The sequence below is a fragment of the Bactrocera latifrons genome, unplaced genomic scaffold (assembly GCF_001853355.1).
Source record: "Bactrocera latifrons isolate USDA-ARS-PBARC rearing strain unplaced genomic scaffold, ASM185335v1 scaffold_149, whole genome shotgun sequence".
Lineage (NCBI taxonomy): Eukaryota > Metazoa > Arthropoda > Insecta > Diptera > Tephritidae > Bactrocera > Bactrocera latifrons.
Window position 1 is genome coordinate 167,641 of NW_017534952.1, and position 17,576 is coordinate 185,216.

The 17,576-nt window shown below is 38.3% G+C and overlaps 1 protein-coding gene across 4 annotated transcripts in view; it reads right to left on the reverse strand.

Annotated features, from left to right (window-relative positions):
• Positions 1–17,576, reverse strand: part of LOC108965794 (protein spire) — a 79,567-nt gene that overhangs the window by 51,025 nt on the left and 10,966 nt on the right. For all 4 annotated transcript variants that reach the window (XM_018928413.1, XM_018928414.1, XM_018928415.1 and 1 more), the window contains one exon: positions 3,195–3,235. In XM_018928413.1, the coding sequence (XP_018783958.1) occupies positions 3,195–3,235 (41 nt within the window). The remainder of the gene's footprint in view (positions 1–3,194; positions 3,236–17,576) is intronic.

Genomic DNA, 17,576 nt, shown 5'->3' on the forward strand with positions numbered 1-17,576 from the left:
GCCCTATTTATGACAAATGCCTCTTTGTGGCAAAACTTTTCAAAGCCAAGAACACGCTGCTGCAGCAGCAGAGACCGCAGAGACAGTGGCGGCAGCAGCAGCGATGCTCGCAAAGCATTTCCCCTTTCATTGTTCTTTACTGATGCTTATTTTCCACATGCTTATGTGTGTGTATGTATGTGTGCAAGCGCGTTTCATATTTCAAACTTGGAAATCTGAGCGGCTGCTTGCGGTGACAAAAACAAAAGCAAGAGTGGAAGCCAGCAGCACCGTCAGCGCTTAGCTTCTACCCGCCAGTTGTGCAACCGAGCGGCACAACACCGGCAGCCGCTTGACTCATGCAGCAAACAGTCCATGGTGGGCACCCACACGCACGCCACAATCCACAGTTTCGCTTAATGGGCCAGGTAATTGAACTATTGCGCACTTGCAACCGTGCAACCGAGCAACCGGGCAGCTAAATTGATGTACATACACGACGGCAGCGGCGTTTAAGCCACCAATAAATGGCGGCGAGTGTGCTTTTGTTTCGACTCTAATTTAGTTTTCCATGTTTGTGGTTTCTATTGGCAATTATTTAATAAAAGCCTATTGTGCGCTCGTAAAACTAAGTGATGCAATTGTTGTTAGGCAAAAAATTGGCGAGGGGGATACTGGGCAGATGTGGAGTGGCTTTTGCTGAATTCTGCGCATTATTCGCGCGATTTATTGCCCCGTGGGTGCCAGATGTCAGCACAACATGAAAATTAATAAAATCCAAAAAACAAAGAACGCGACATTTTCATTGTTAAGGTCGCAGACAATGGCGTTTTTAGTGAACGAGCAATATTGCGAAGTAAGCATTACACAATTCACACATATCTTTATGCCACAATTTAAAAATAATAGTCGTTTTATTTACAAAACTACATATCGTCACCCAAAATGCAAAACAACGTATCTTCAAAAAAAAAAAAAAAAATTATTATATAATAACAATATATAACCATTTCATAACGAAAACTCTACTTTTCTTTCAATATAACTGTATGATAACCAATATACTATATAACCATTTTATAAAAAAAAACCCACCAATTTTGTTTCAATATTAGTGGTTTCTGTTACGGGCCTTTCCTTCGTTTATATATATGTTTATGTATGTACAGTAAGCCGCAAAACTGAGGACACATCAATATATTTTTAAGTTTTTTTTTTAACTAAATTTTATTTGCCACAAAAAACTAACAAAAAACCATTCGAGATCGTAAAAATAAAATGTAGTAATTCAATCTAACTAAAAACTAAGGAACTTTTTACCATTATTTGGGAAATATATAAAAAATATTAGTGTAACTCCATATATTTGCACCGCAAAAGTATAAAAATAATTGACATTTATTAAAAAAAATCAAAATTATTTAAAAATTTAACAACCTTAATATTTGGTAGGGTATCCTTTATTGTTTAAGACAGCTTTTAACCGATTAGCCACTGAATCTACCAATGTTTTTGTGGTTTCGGCGCTTGTTTTGTTCCACTCCTCCATAAGAACCTGCTTCAGTTGTGGCTTGCTTCAAATTTCGTGTTTTCGCACATTTCTGTCTAAAATTTCCCATATGTGCTCTATGGGATTGAGGTCTGGGCTTTGTGGAGGGGTTTTCAGCATATGTGGTGTGTTATAGAGAAGCCACATTTTCACATTGTGGGCTGTGTGCTTCGGATCATTATCTTGTTGGAAGTAGTAGTCGTCAGCTAAACCCATTTTTGAAGCACTTTGCTGCAGATTGTGTCTTAATATATCCAAATAAACGTACTGGTTCCTTGTTTTGTCAATAAATACGAGATCACCCACTCCAGACGACGACATACAGCCCCATACCATGACACTCCCACCTCCATGCTTAACGGTCTTCACTGTATTTTTTGGATTCAAAGCTTCTCCTTCTCTACGCCACACTTTTAAACGACCATCGGATCCAAATATGTTATATTTGGATTCGTCAGAGAATATAACCTTGTTCCAGAACTCTTGTGGCTTATTTATATAGGTTTTTGCAAACTCTATGCGCTTTGCTCTATTTACCTTGTTTATAAGCGGTTTCTTTCTTGGGACACAAGACTTCAGTCCCTGTTCAGCTAAGCATCTTCTAACAGTATTGGGCGAAACTTTAAGGTTTTGATATTTCTCTAGCTCTGCTGCAATTTTTGGAGCGTTGGTAAATGGATTTTTTTCAATGGTACGCTTTATAAGTCGCTTATCTTTCTCGCTTAATTCGGGTGGCCGGCCACTTACAGGCATATTTTCGATCCGGTTCTCCTTTATTTTGCGCTGGATGACTTTTCTACCAGTAAAGCGATTTTAGACACTATTTTAACTATTTCACCATAGGATTTATTTTCTTTCTCGTACAAATTTATTATAATATGCTTCTCCTCGAGGAGAGCTGCTTACGTGGCATACTTTCAATTTTTTTCGAAAATATTTAGGTTACAAAACAAAAATTTCAATAAATTTATATTTACGCGTGTTAACTGCGATGCTCCTTTCACACTCCAACTAAACTTTGTTTCTTTGGTGTGTTCGTTGAACCGTTATTCAAAGAAAACAACAAGTGTGCCCTTAGTYTTGCGTTGCCATATAATTGGTTATTTTGAGTGCACATAGATATTTTTAGGAATTTATTTAAAAGCCCACATTTTTTTTTACATAGGTATTAAGAACAACATTGAAATGAATAGTAAACATTAATATTGTGATTACATTTTTGAGAAAACTACTATAAAATTAGTAAAATATAAAAATACCCCTAGTGTGTCCTTAGATTTGCGGCTTACTGTATATCCAATGATTTCAATGCTTAACTGCAAATAGATGTGTATGTATGTGTGTTTAATATTGCCATAGATATTCGTTCGTTGCACCCACTTTCGCAAATACTAAATTAGCTGTCCACATGTTGCCACGCCAAATGTTTATCTGCGAGTCAAGTCCGTTTGTCAACCCTAGAAGGCGCTGCACTTGAGTTTTCACTACTTCCGTGTTCACAAAGTCGTATTGGATTAATCTTAAAATTATATTTTAACAAAAACTGCAATTTTATAATTATTTTCTATTATTTACAATTCCGCATATGACTTTCAAAATAAAAATTTTGGAAACTACTTTTGCAATATTTGTTAGAAATGTGCAACCATTCAATTTTCTTACTCACCTTTTTATGTGAAGCCACCAGAAGCGCGTGATTATCATCACCTATGAGGAGAGAGGGAAAGAGAAAAAAAATTAACTCAATGAAAAAGATAAAAGTCATAAAAGTCTTCCACGCGATTATCATCTCAAAAATTAAGTGAAGCAAAATTAAACAGCTTAAGCAAATATTTGGTTGCAAAATCAGTCATGAACAATGCACTCGAAGTTGCGCCCAGACAGCCTTCAAAAGCATGGTAAATCAGCGTCACAACGACAACAACAATTTGAAGTAGTGCTAGGCCTCTAGAGGCGACGATGAGTTTGTTGTTCAAATTTAAACATATCTTACTGAGATTAAGCAGTGCCCAATGACATTTACGAGATCACGACAAATGCAAGAAGCGTGATGCGATGCAAGAAGAAAAAAGCACACCGGAGCCGCGTGCGCGCATGCACAGCCGAACATATACACATAACAGTGTCGATGCATACAGACGTCGTTTGCGTTGTTACAGGAGTTGGCGGCGCCTCATTTTTGTGTGTTAGCAGGTATTTTTCGTAGGTATGGAGGAGTGATGAGCGTGTGTGTGGCCTATATATTTCAAGCTGCAAATTGGTTTTCGAAAAAGTATTCAATTTACTAAATACATACAAGAATGGATGAACATATGCCTACATATAATAGCATTGTACCTGCGCGTGTGTGTGTGAATGTGTTAAAGCAAATTGGCGGCAATGGCGCTGGTAATGAGTGGTATTGGATTTCTGAGTTCGCTGAACCGTTCGAGCGCTTATTTACCATACGCACACAAACACACACAAAAACCAAAAAGCGAATACAAATACTACAAATTGTTAAAATATGCAATGCTAATGCTTCAAGTCAGTGTTAAAAGTCAGCTAGAGTGCCGAAGCGCTCGCTGGTCCGGCCATAACTCGCAGAGTGGCAGTGTGCTTTTGTTGTTGGTAATTATTGAAATGTTAAGCGACACCGAGTGCGCCCGTTAACCTGAGCACCTAAGCGCCCAGTGGCGAATATTCACATTTGATGAAGATAAATCAACGATCGAGGCGATGGAGGGCGCAGGTGGCGGTGGCGCTGGCGCGGAGTGCCGAATTGTTYAAACAGCTTTCAAATCAAATAATTGTTAGAAATATTCAATTGAACACAGGAATGTTGACTGCTGACTTCTGTTTATATAATCATGCTTTGAATTTTTTGGGCCGTTGAAATTCAAATTATGTCACGGGGAAGCTTATGACATCAGCGTGTGTTGACCGATGCGCGAGTCTGCCTAAAACGCGTAAATCACCAGCAAAGCGCAAAAAATTCATTAGAAAAAAGTGGCATCGTACCGAAAGAGCGAATTAAACATTTAATTTATGAGCTTCCACCCGCAGCTGTAACATCATTTTTATTAATACCATTATTACGTGTTACTAAAACAGCAGCCAGCAGGCAAAAACAAACGAATTTGTATCTAATATACATATATGTGTGTGCTTCTGCAAAATGTCTACGGCGAACGCCAAACGTTTTGGATACAAAACGACCGTTAAATGTCAATTAAGTATTTCAGCAAATTAAATTCGGCTTGCCACAGCTTGTACAGCAGCAAATTTCGCAGAACGCGCCAAGAGTCAAGAGCCAATAATTTGATTAGAAAATATTCACACACAAGCGGGAGTACATGGAAATATATATAAGTATATGTTTTGCTGGGCGGCAGTCGCCAAGTCTGTAGTCTCCGCGTCCAATAGAGACCGTGAGTCGCAAAATTAAGCTCTATCTCTAACGCTCCCTGACCGCCTCCAAAAGCCGTCGTTAGTTTATATGCTGGCGCGTGTGTGTGCGCCCATTTATTGCGTGTGCGCTTGTGGGAGGTTCTTCAGAAAGCCGTTATTATTAAATGAAATAAATATTCGCAAACGCAAATGACATCATGCGAATGCCGCAAACGCGCTGTCTTTTTGTTGCTTTGTGTGTGCGCGCGCGCTAGAGCAGGTGCTTTATTCAATTAGTGAGAGTATCTAGTTTAATTAAATTTTGAGCGCGTAACTTTTGCATGCCGCGGCAATGCAACAATGGAAAAGCGAATGCTCGACATTGAAAATCGCACATGGCTGGCTACTCCCCTTCACTGCAAAGGTTGCGACCGCAAAACAGAGAATAAGAACTTCGAATGCAGTCGCGCAAAATAAGTAATAAACTGTGAACTGGGTTAAAATTCCGTATAAGCACTGTGCTTGGTAGTATTAAAAGTTATAATAAAAAAAAATAATAAAAAAAATTATAAAAATAAAATTAAAAAAAGATAAAGTTTTCTTCAATATTCGTCTACTAAGTGCTACCCAGTTTATTCGTCTCATTTATGTTTTATCTCTGTTGACCCAAAGTGGAAGATTTTATACACATATACTACTAATTTCCATCTTTAACCGGGTCAATTATAGCAATTACTTAAGCATGCAGATTCAACAAATAAGTATGCTTACTAACTAAAGTAATGATGGTCTTTTGCTTTGCTAGCCAAATAGCGATGCGATCTTCTAAGCGTAGTTAATTTGTGGGCTGAATTGTGTTAGAAGGTCTCTCTAGATTAAACATAGACATTAAGTAGCGGTTACTAAAACTACGTATATTTATGTATGAGTAGCTACGCACAGTGTGTGCCAATAGTAAACATATTAGACCAGCGAAAAAGTCCTAAATGAGAGTTGGTGGAAACACTGAGAGAAATTTTTGGACGAAGTCAATCAGAAAACTGAATGATGATTAGGTTAGGTAAGTAGGCTGATTACATGCGAATCCACGAAAAGTCCCACTTGGACGGCTAGAGACATTTGTCCTTTGTGATATGCAGAAAATGGGTATGGGTGCTCTCTATTGAAAGCTTATCAGTTTTACAATTTCCGGCGATTTCGTTGTGGCCAGCCACCCAGACAAATTTTATACGGAAGTACCTGCAAGAGGCCGCACTTCAGAGAAGTTCATCTGCTGCTACCTTGATGACTTCCACATCCTATTGACAGATACTACTGTAGTCTGACAGTCTGAAACAAGAATTGATTTAGAGCTCCTGACAGAACACTACCTTTCCAACCTTCCCTTTGAGATTCGGTCCATCCGTAAAAAAGCTCACGGACCCTCTTCTCCAGCGACTGCGCCCTACCCACATATCTCTCAGAAGTACATGTGCGGAGAAGATGCGGCAAGGCGTTGGTTCCGCGGCGCAGTGGTCCAAATTCTCTCTTTGACCCGTCATGTGCTCTTTTTCGCAGATACTGATAGTAACTTTCGCAGCAATTCATCTGCCAGCTATGTCCACGGGTGCTTTATGGCATTAAAGAACGTTCCCTGACTTTTCGTCGCTAATTTCTTTAAGTGCACATCACAGCGGCCCTCGCACACTTCTTCTTCTCAGCTTCTATATTTGCTCAGATCATGCTTTTATTGTGGGGTAATTAATAAATAAAGAAATAAAGAAAGTAGACTAAGACTTCGGACTTCAATGGCGTGAGAAACCTGCTCATTTGTTTTCGAGTGTCGTAAAAACGCAATAAAATTATTTCAACCGACATTTGCATAAAAAATGCGACTATGAAATTTCGCCGAAGCTAGTGGCTGACGTGTGACCCGGAAACCACTTTCAACGCCACTTAGTGAGTAGTAAATACGAGAGCAAACTGACTATTTATTTTTGTTATTGTTGTTAGTGTATTTTTTCTCTAATAAACTCAAGCAATTAATTCAACAAGTTGGCAAACATAATTAGTTTTATTAATTGACATTTGGCATTGGCATTTGGTGGCATGAATGACTGGCGGTAATTAAAGCCAAGCGGTAAGAGGCAATATGCGGCGCTGAACCCCGCCTTGTAAGAGTCTTACAGTAGCGACGTCGGCGACTTTGGCAGCAAATACGATAACGGTAGATAAAAGTAAATGCGAAAAAAAATTAAAAATAAAAAAGTGGAAAAAACGAAATCGTTAAATGTAACATTAAACATAATAATAACAACAACAGTTACAACAAGGTAACCGCACTACCCGTGGGCGTACGGGGCGCCCGTGCAAATATCGCAGCATTGAGCATACGAGTACAACAAAGAAAAGGCACCTGCTGTTACTTCCTCCCTGGCAATGTTGCACCTGCCGAGCGCGCCCGCCGAAACGAAGGCATTTCGCCCAGTTTTCCAATGGATTTGTCGATTTAAATTCCTCTCGCTGCATTTTGGGGGTAAGCAGGCCTCTGCTACTATTTACTTTTATTTCACCAGCAGCCGCCCCTCCCGCAACGGATACAACGGTAAATTAAAAACTGCATGGCGTGGTCAATTACGATCCATAGTTTATGGTGTGCAATGGTGTGCGCGCGCCTAACGGCACATAATGCGTCAATTTGATGGACTGGCGGGTTGGCAGTCAGTTAGCATTATTGGTGAGCAGTCAATTCCCCACACCACCGCTGCTTGGTGGCTCTCAATTGCTTATCGATAATCGTTAGCGAGTAGCGCCAACAAAAACAACACTAACACTTATACTGCTGTCCTCAGCCATTGCCAACTATCACCGAAGGCTAACGAGCGAACCGTGCATTACAACAACAACAACAACCGCACCGCTTAATAAGCCACCGCTGCACAAACACCAATGAACGCCACAATTACCGTTACTACTAGCTGCATTGGTAATATGCATTTTGTTGTTGTTGTTGTGTTTGTGATTATACCAACTAGTTGTATTTAGCCGGTAGTCAATCTGCTGGCTTATGAGCGCCTTTGCCGTCTTTTTCTCAATTTTCAATTGGTTTCTTGTGCATTTGTTTTTTTTTTTTGTTGTTGCCGTTTTTTGCTTTTACACTAATTCTGCGCTTTTCAACTTTATTATTTGCGCTCACAAATCGACAAGCGAGTAAATATTGAGTGTTGTGAGTGCCTGCAAAATATGCGCGGACGACTTAATTGACGCGAACACACACACCCACAAACATACACACGTGAAAAGGTATATATGTGTGTGTGCATAAACAATTTACGCAAATAAATATTGATATTTAATTAAAGCCAAATGACTAGAAAGTGGTCAGAGCGGCCGAAAGGAGACTACCTCGAGCACGGTCCGCGCTGAGTCGCCAACCTGTTTGGGCTCGGTCTTCGGCGCTGTGCTGCGCCGCGGCGGTGCGGAACTGAGACAGTTTCGTAAAACGCCATTGTGCAGGTTTTTACTCTACTTCATTTGGTAAAATGGAAACAAGAAATGAGAAATGTCGAGTAAAATGTACCGTTTAACGAGTGAGGGAAATATTTATTAGAGTCCGATACGGAGACATTTCTGTGCACGCGCACCTTTGAATATCCATATATCCATAAATCTATTTGAGAATGTACATGCATACATATGTGCTGCATGGGCGGGTATGGCTCTGAATTGGCATGAAAGCTCCAATTTCCGGCATTTGAGGAAGCATTTAAGCAGAATATGTGAACATACTCGTGAATATCTTCGATTTCATGTACATATATACAATAAAGATTGGCTTTTATACAATATCATGCTATTATTTTTCTAAAGACTGTGCTGTTTAAATGCCTTATTATTTGGATGGCTTGATCTGGGTATTTTTTTAATCCCAAAATAAAGGTTTAAGGGGGAGTTTAAAGGCACGATTCGAAAGTAATACGACTGACTGGATTCGTTAGAAAGCTTTAGCAAGAAGTAATGTATTTCGGTGGCACCAGGCCTTTTTGGAGTTGAGGGAGGTGGTCGCTGATGAATGAGCAAATCCAAAGTGAAAACGATTCTCATTGTCTTTTTTGACGTCAAAGGTTTCGTCCACCAAGAATTCGTTCCTCCTGCACAAACCGTCAACGCCAAGTTTTATGTCGAAGTCCTCAAGWGAMTCAAATGACCGGGCCCGACAAGACATCATAGCCGATTTGAAGTTGCACAGATATCCCAACCCTTCAGCAGCTGCACCGCGGACTTTCTCTGTTTCCTTGCTTGAAAAGACCGACGACAGGCAAGTATTTTGCGACGACTGAGGGGATCCAAGCAGAATGCAGTTCGGCTCTCAAGGCCATTCCGGAGAAAGCTTTCCGTAACGCCTTCATTACTTGGAAATCGCGTTGGCAGCGCTGCATCGACGCAAAACGAGCCCATTTTGAAAGTTTGTAAAGAATTGTAACGATTGGTTCAATAATTTCTCTTTYCAATCGACTCAGTTCTATTACTTTTCGGACAATTCCTGTAGCTACCGTTATAATGTTTGCGTCAACTCATGCGCCGTTGCACTGACGACAATGTTATGAATCATTCACCATATTTTCCCATTAACCGCCATCTGGGTTGAAAATAAATTAATGTGAAGCGATTTCTGAGCCTCTAAGCCCTTTCCGAGCTGGGATATTTGAAATAAGAGTCCTTGGTACGTGCTTAATCTAGCACTTTAATGCAGCTCTTCAAAACAACACACGTCTACACGGCACTTCGAGGGTTTGATAAGCAGCAGTTTAAAATAAACGCAGGCACTTATTAATAAGTAATGACAACAAATCACAAAAACAGCAATCAGCACAAATACATGTAGAAATGCGCTGCCTATGTAGGTGTATGTGTGTGCGAGTGCATAAAATATATTGACAAGACGACAAACGACGCTCGCCAACGCGCACACACAGGCACACGCATATCTATATGTAAATATGTATATCAGTGTATGTGTGTGTGTATGCGTAAAGCCTTGTTTCAATGGCGGACTTTGGGCGTGCTAACCGGCGCCTTCGTCTAGCCTAGTGCCAGTTTAGAGCGTGACCAAACTGCTTTGCATGTGTGCATTACTGAAACACACACACATGCACGCATATTATTTATATATTTAGCATTTAGTAGCCATTCATTGCGAGAGATTAGAATTAAAATTTCAAAAACAAATTAGACATCGCGTCAACACAGAAGCCGAGGCTCCGCTGCGTGCGGCTGTTATTACTAAGCGCTTACAACAATTCCAACAACCTTGACCAAATTGTGAAATGAACTTGTAATGCTTTAAGCTGCAGCTTTGTTTATTTTCGGCTTTTGTCTGGTATTTTGAAGAGTGGGAATCGCTGTTGCACAGAACTGAGTTTTTAAGTAAATTATTTTTTTGTCTCGCACTGCCTGCGGAAGAACCCACTGGTAAATAAATTGAAAGCTGGCTATGTTTCAGTGTGTTCTTATGCGTCACAAGGTGAGTGATAAGGAACTTATCGGAATTGACTTTGTCTGATAACGGAACGTTTTCAGAACGTTAGAAATGAAAAAATAGAAGCAGAAGTGATTCGCTACGAAAATTGTCTGCTTTTGCTGTTAAACTTATATAAAAGCATTGGAAATTGATAGGATTAGAGAATATTATATTTTTATAGCAATGACAGTCAGCCATAAAAATTTGGGAAAATCCATGGTGATGAAGGTTATTATTTAGAACAGGCGAGGAAATTTGGGTTTTGGGTTAAGTTTCATTTAGAGTTTTATTATATTTAATTTCATTATTCTTTATACCCTGAACAGGATGTAAGATTCTATGAAGTATAGAAGATCAGCATGATGAGCTGAGTCGATTTACCTACGTCCGTCTGCACGTTCATCCGTCTGTATATATGCAAACTTATCCTTTAGTATTTAGATTTTGATTTGAAATTTAGGCCAAAAAATACACCTGTGAAAAGTATTAAACGTTCTGAGCAGCCAAAGCTCTTGGTTCGTCACATCTCTAATCCTAAAAACTCAGACAAAGATCCAACTGAATTGGTATTTAAACTAACGCAATATTCAAAAACAGTGTGCAACCGTCTAATGTGACCTAAGCCTAAATCCCAGAACTCAGGGGGCTTGCTGGCTTTTAATTAAACGAGTATCACGCAGGCAGATATGAAATTGATATATCGGAGGCGAGTACCTTTTTAGCGCTGCAAGTTAAGCTTAACAATTACTCGCGAATGAGGCATTAACGGTGTTTTCTTCACTCATTCTGGCGTAAAACGTCGTCATAATGTTGTTTTTGTGTGAAAATTTCTCACATTTGTGGCGCTCAACAGGTCTGCCTCAAATCTAATGTTTATTTGCCGTTTTTTCTTACTTATTTGCAGAAGTCGTTTGCAGCACACGATACAATTGTTATTGTTGTTGGTATTCGCACGCGTTTCACTCGCCACTAACCACCCGCTGCGCGACGGCACCGCTCCCAAGGCGGCCCTGCGCGCTACTTCTAATCAATGGAGCACTGCAAACACAGCAAAAAGGCTTTTAAGGCAGCCAAGTACATTTGTATATATATATGTATGTACAACATGTAAGTATGTATGTATGCGTTGATAATTTCATTTATCTAATTACTGTTATTTCTCATATTTTTTTACAAATTTTGCCGAATTGCGCTTTGTTGTGAACTATCCATTGGTGTGTGTGCGTGTGCGTGTGTTGTTTGCCTCGTTTGCTTTAATTTGTTTATTGACTTGGACTTATTTTGTGCGCCATTGTGTACACCTTTATTGTCTCTTTTATTGCACCTTCGTTAGCGAATTATTATTGGAGTCTTAATGTTGCTGCAATGGCTTCATTTTTGACATGTTGACGTCTTTCTTTCGTCGGCGCCTCCGTCATTAATGAGCAAAAATAGCCGAGCGACGGCGCTGGTGTGCTGATCTGCCAACAGCTGAGCATGCGAAATGGTTACCGAATTTTCTTAACTGGTTGTTGTTGTTGCTGTGTGTTGCAGGCTATCATTATGTGATGTTGCTGGGAATTCGCTCGTGTTTTTTCACCGTCTCGTTGACCGCGACGTTGTTGCCTTTGCTTATTTGCATTTCTTGTAAAACAATACCAAGTACTTGTGTTTATGTATGTATATACATATGTATGTATGCACACGGCTGTTGATTACTATTAACATATTAATTTGCTGTTGGCGTTTTTCATTCAATTTCGAATTTCATTGCTGTTCGTATTTCATGCTAAACGATGGCATTTAGCTGATGAGCGCGATAAATTTGGTTAATGGCGCTTTTAACGATGTAAATGACTATGAATCGTGCATGTGCGTGTGTGTGGCATAGCCAAGTGCAAATATTGTTGACATGAATGGCGAAATTAGTGAATGAATGAAGTTGGAATAATGATATTGTGGTAGTCTTTCATTTGCTTTCTTAAAACATTATTTCTTAAATTACTTCAGTCCATGACTTTGGGTTTCAGAGGAAATCGTTGAGGAATCCTTGAACGTATTAGTTGCAGAAAATAATGTAAATTAGAGCGAATTGATTGTCAATTATGAAAGCACATAGTTTGACTTAAATTAAAATACATTAAAATCCTTCTATACATATGAACGTATATATGTAGGAATAAAAAGAACTTCGCCTTGAAGACTGAAGAGTTCGCCTATCACTTCACGTGGGCAGCTGATTGATGTAATTAGTTATCGTTGCGGATATAAAATGACACCTAAACAAAGCATAGGAGCTAAACAATTATAGAACATAATAATTTGCTTGTAAATCTATGGTATAGGGCATCGGAAACGAAATCTAAAAAAAATTACAGAAAGAATTATTTTTGGGCGATCTGAAATCGGGAAAAGGAGTGAGAATTCGTGGTTGAAGTTTTAGGGGTTAAAAAGGCTTTATCTCGATTTCAGGCAAAAATAGAAGCCCTATAGAAAGAAGTTATATGGCAATGTTGTTCCACATAACCTTAAAATTTAAATGAAAAATTCAAATGTCTAAGATTTTGGGATTTTATATTTCTTTTTCACGAAATTTCATTTCTAATAGGTTCACTCTACTATGGATTTCTTTATTTTTTTTTTTATTTCGAGGGCTTCTGAACTAGCCTATAACAAAAATTTCGATTTTGACAATTAAAAAAATATCGCTTTGCAAAAAAACAATTTATCAAGCAATTTTTTGCGATCTGATTCAATATATGTATATATTTGGAACTTTGGAAAAATGAGAGCTCCTTAGAATATAGCAGACATTAATCAAAATAAAGTTTACGGTTGCTATTATTCTGCCCATAGCTGCTCAAGACGGCAAGCAAGCAAAACAAGGTAGCTTATTAGAGACCTGCGGCTATGTTAGAGTATTAAATGGGCGTTTATATAAAATGTGAACTACTAAATTTAAAAATTGACGTTATTTCCCAAAAATTAATTGGATTTATTTTTTAACGCTAGCCTGAAAAGTAGCGTACATGCTTCACGTATACTCTGACACTCAAACCAACCTGTGAAAATAGCGAAATTCATACAGCAAATAATTAATTTTTCGTAGAGCACCGTTAAGGCCTTTATTTACATAACATCTGCTAGAAATGTAGTCAATATACTAATTAATCGGCAAATAAAGGCCAGCGGATGAGCACTTGCCGCTGTTTGCCCAGTGACAAGAAAGTCAAATATTGTTGAATCACTTGAGTTGCGAGTGTTTGCTCGGGTGAGAAGTGCCGCGATCACGACGATGTTGCTTCTAGATTGCCAGGCAAATATAACTTTGATCGGCAAACACACACACGCACACATTTGCATGCAGTTGTTTTTTTGCACAAAGACAGTTTCAGCCTTATCTTATCAGCTGCACGGCTTCTCCCACCAATTACACTCTCTCTTCACGATCGCTCTGCGACTCTCTTCAGCTAATTAATGAATAATTCATTTGCGACGCTTGACGATCGGTAACAGTTTATTGACTTCAGTTTTCATTTCAACCATTCTCTAAAGGAAGATGAGCAACCAGATTGCCAATAGATAATCGTGTAGTAAAATAGGTGGCTCAGATGCCTGATCGGACGTCTAAATTAGTAGCATCGAAGCGATGATAGGTACTCACACATTCAATTGGTATTATCATAGAGTATCATACATATTCCATGGTTGCATTTCCTCTATAAAAAAATGTAAAGGCCTTTTGCTGTTCGGCAACTCGTTCTTAATCTCCTCGTTAAATTGTGTTAAGTAATCGGCGCTGTGTTGTTTACGGTGCCCTCATTTGCCACTTTAGATTCTACATTTATTGTTCAATTGTCATTACATCGCATGTAATAGCCAGATTTTTTCATGCAATTGCTGTTTGCATTAACACTTTATTATTATTATTGTAGTGATAAGCAAAGTTAGTTTTCCAAGACGAGAAGAATTGCGAATAGTTGTAATATTATATAAAACATTTATTACACACATGCAAATGACAATCGGTAAGACTTTAATGAGGAAACAACACAGCAAGCATTTATGTGGCGTCAAAAGATGAAAAAATATTTTTCACTAAAACTCAGAAAAGCTCTCTATAAAATCAAAGACGACGACTCCAGTAAAGTTTGGATATTTTTTTAAATATTTAATTAGGTATATGAATATGGTATATTTGGTAAATACTCAGGCCACTTTGATCAATTATTAACTAATCTGTTTTTTCTAATTCCTGCAAAAGAGTATTAACCACAAAAGGTTCATTTCATGTGAAATACTACATTACGAGTGTCAAATATAAGTTATTGTATATAGTTTTAGGAAAAAGAAAAAGTTCTGGAACCAATAGATCAGGCTAGATCATTTTTGAAAGCCAATAAAAAACATATGAACCTCAAGATGAAACGAAAGGCGAAGTAACAAATATTGGTTATAAATAATATACGGGCGATTCCTGATCAGGTGGAGGAAGGAAGGGCGTGGTTGAATTTTGGAGAGTTAAAATTGGTTTATCTTATATAAATGTTATGTGACAATATTGTAGTAAGGAGAGGTATATAACTTTTGTGTATAGGCTTTTCCCACATAACCTCAAAACTTCTGTGAAAAATTCAAATAAACAAGTACTTGAGTTTTTTTTTTACTTTTTTTCTTGTATAAAAGTTTTTTTTTACGAAATTTTCTATAAACTTACTTTCTTTCATCAAATAAAACAGGTATTTGAATTTCTTTTTTTTTTTAATTTTTTCTATTACAAAAATGTTTGTATTTCACGAAATTTTCTACAAACTTACTTTCCTTATGTCCAAGCACACGGTATTATTGTTTTATTTAAAATATTTTTTTTCTCCTCCTTATATTTATCTAGTTTCAAAACCCCAAATTAAACAAAAAAAAAAAAATCACATCAAAGTATCTTTTTCTATTAATATTTAAAAAGTCTGCGCTGAAACCTCTGTTTTTGATGGTATACAATTATATAAAACTAGCCACTTCTGTAAGAATTAAAAACTTAGAAATACTGCATAGCATTGGCTCGGGAGCCATTGACTTAAGACATATTTCATAATACAAATTCTTTGTTGAAGTTTAACATTTTCTCTAAAATATTTTTAATATTCTGTTTAATACTCTTTTAAATTACCATTTTATGACTCTTATTGTTTACAAAAAAAAAACAAAAAAGATTCACAATCTCTTTAGCAAAACGGGTATTATTTAGAGCTTTTAGTGGAAATCCATCACCATTTTTAACTATTTTTCAGTTTTTCTTTAAACATAACTACACAACTTACGAATGGAGATTTGGCACGCCACCAATAATATTACAATTTATTTTGTGTTGGCAATAAAACCATTGTTTCAGTAGTATTGCATCACCAAAAAATCGAACGCAAAGCAAAACGCATGGAAAACGCTTGTGAGCTTGGCATGTCGGCCGTCGAAGTGCCTTAAATACGAAAATGCTCAAACTTGTAGGAGAGCTTACGCGCGAATGATATACATATATGAATGTATATATGTACATTGTTAACAAATACTAACATATTTCAATCTATATGTGGATACATTATGTTCACATGTGCTCATATTTATTTTAAAAATCTGAAGCAGGTTCCTATAAGCACCATTTGAATACTTTGAATTCCGTCCAATGCTCCGAAACATGTGTGTTTGCAGATACAAACATACCAGTATATGTATGTGTATTAACAACAAGCTTTTTTGTCTCGTTCGCCATCAGGAGTTTATTGCTTTGGCCTACGGCCAGTTGTGTTAGGAGAAGCCAACGGACACTTCGCTCGTTTGCCAAAGTGTTTGCTCATTTCGATTATTTTATTGGCGCGACATTTGCATTAGAAGTTTTGCAATTCTCGCTCGTTAAAATTCAATTACGCAAAGTTGCATGCAACTTACCAGCTATTCTAATGGCACTTAAAAAAAAATGACAAAGAAGTTAGCAAATCAAAAGCCTGTTTTGGGCAACTTTTAATCGCCTGGCAACGCTCTGCGTCACTTTTCTCAACAAATCTATCGTATTCCAGCGGCTTCAAAAGGGTTCTAACAACACTAAATCATAAAAATTCTAAGCAACAACAAAAAGGGCGCCTTCATGCCATTGACACAAGCCGAAACGTGTGTGTCTTTTGTCATACAAATTATTCGCTACCGCTTGAAGTTCTGCCTAATGTTACATAACGGTTTCCTTATGAGGCAACAAAGTGCTCAAAAGCGACAACACGTTCTTTGCTGGCATTTTTGCTGTCTTCATTTGCATTTCTTTTCAATTTGCGAAAGAATCCCACGGTGTTTATGTAATGACCAATTCTGCGGCCATTTAAAATGAGCCAAACCCAAAAATATTTCCATACACAACAACAAAAGCAGAAAAAACAAGAAACACAGGAGAAACACACACAAAAACCAAAGAAATAAAACGCGACTTTCTTCAGAAAAGGTACTTTATATAGTGATTTGGCAGCGAGCGCGGCAGCAGCAGGCAGAGAACACCGCAAAGAATCGCGAAGAGCGAGGGTAAGGACAACGGGTTAATGGCACAGGTGAATCGGTCGAACAAATCTTTACCATTTCACATGCGAAGCGTGTCGATTTGGCGAAGTGCGGGGAAGTTGTGAATGCCGGTGCGTGGCAACAGGTGGGCGCACCCAGCAATCAGCGGCGCGCCGGCGCAACTTTCGATGTCGGCAGCGCGGCGAACCCGACCACAGCCACAGCGGCTTTGTAGCAAGCGAGCAAGCCGAATGGGGTGCGCACTTTTGCTTTCAATCGTCGCTTTCTTTGCGCTAATGGCTATTTGGCTGCTCTTATGTTTGTTTGTTATTCAAAAATAAAAATAACAATTTTAAGATTTTTTTCCAAAATCGAAGAACAAGCGAAAAACAAAGAATACAAATGGCAGCGAACTCGTTCATCACCTCAGTTTGTGAGTGTGTATCTGTGCCTCTTTCAATTATTTATGGTACATATGAATACTGTCTGCCGTTAACAAGTTGCCTGTAGCGTATTTTGGCAAATGGCCAGAAATTACGACTTTTCGGCAAAGTATACCACGAGTGCGCCAACGCCGAAAGAAACGCGCGAGATAAACAGCAGACTGAGCGACCGTAAATAAAATATGCATACCAAAGAAGGTACACAGAAAAGTGAAAGATGTGC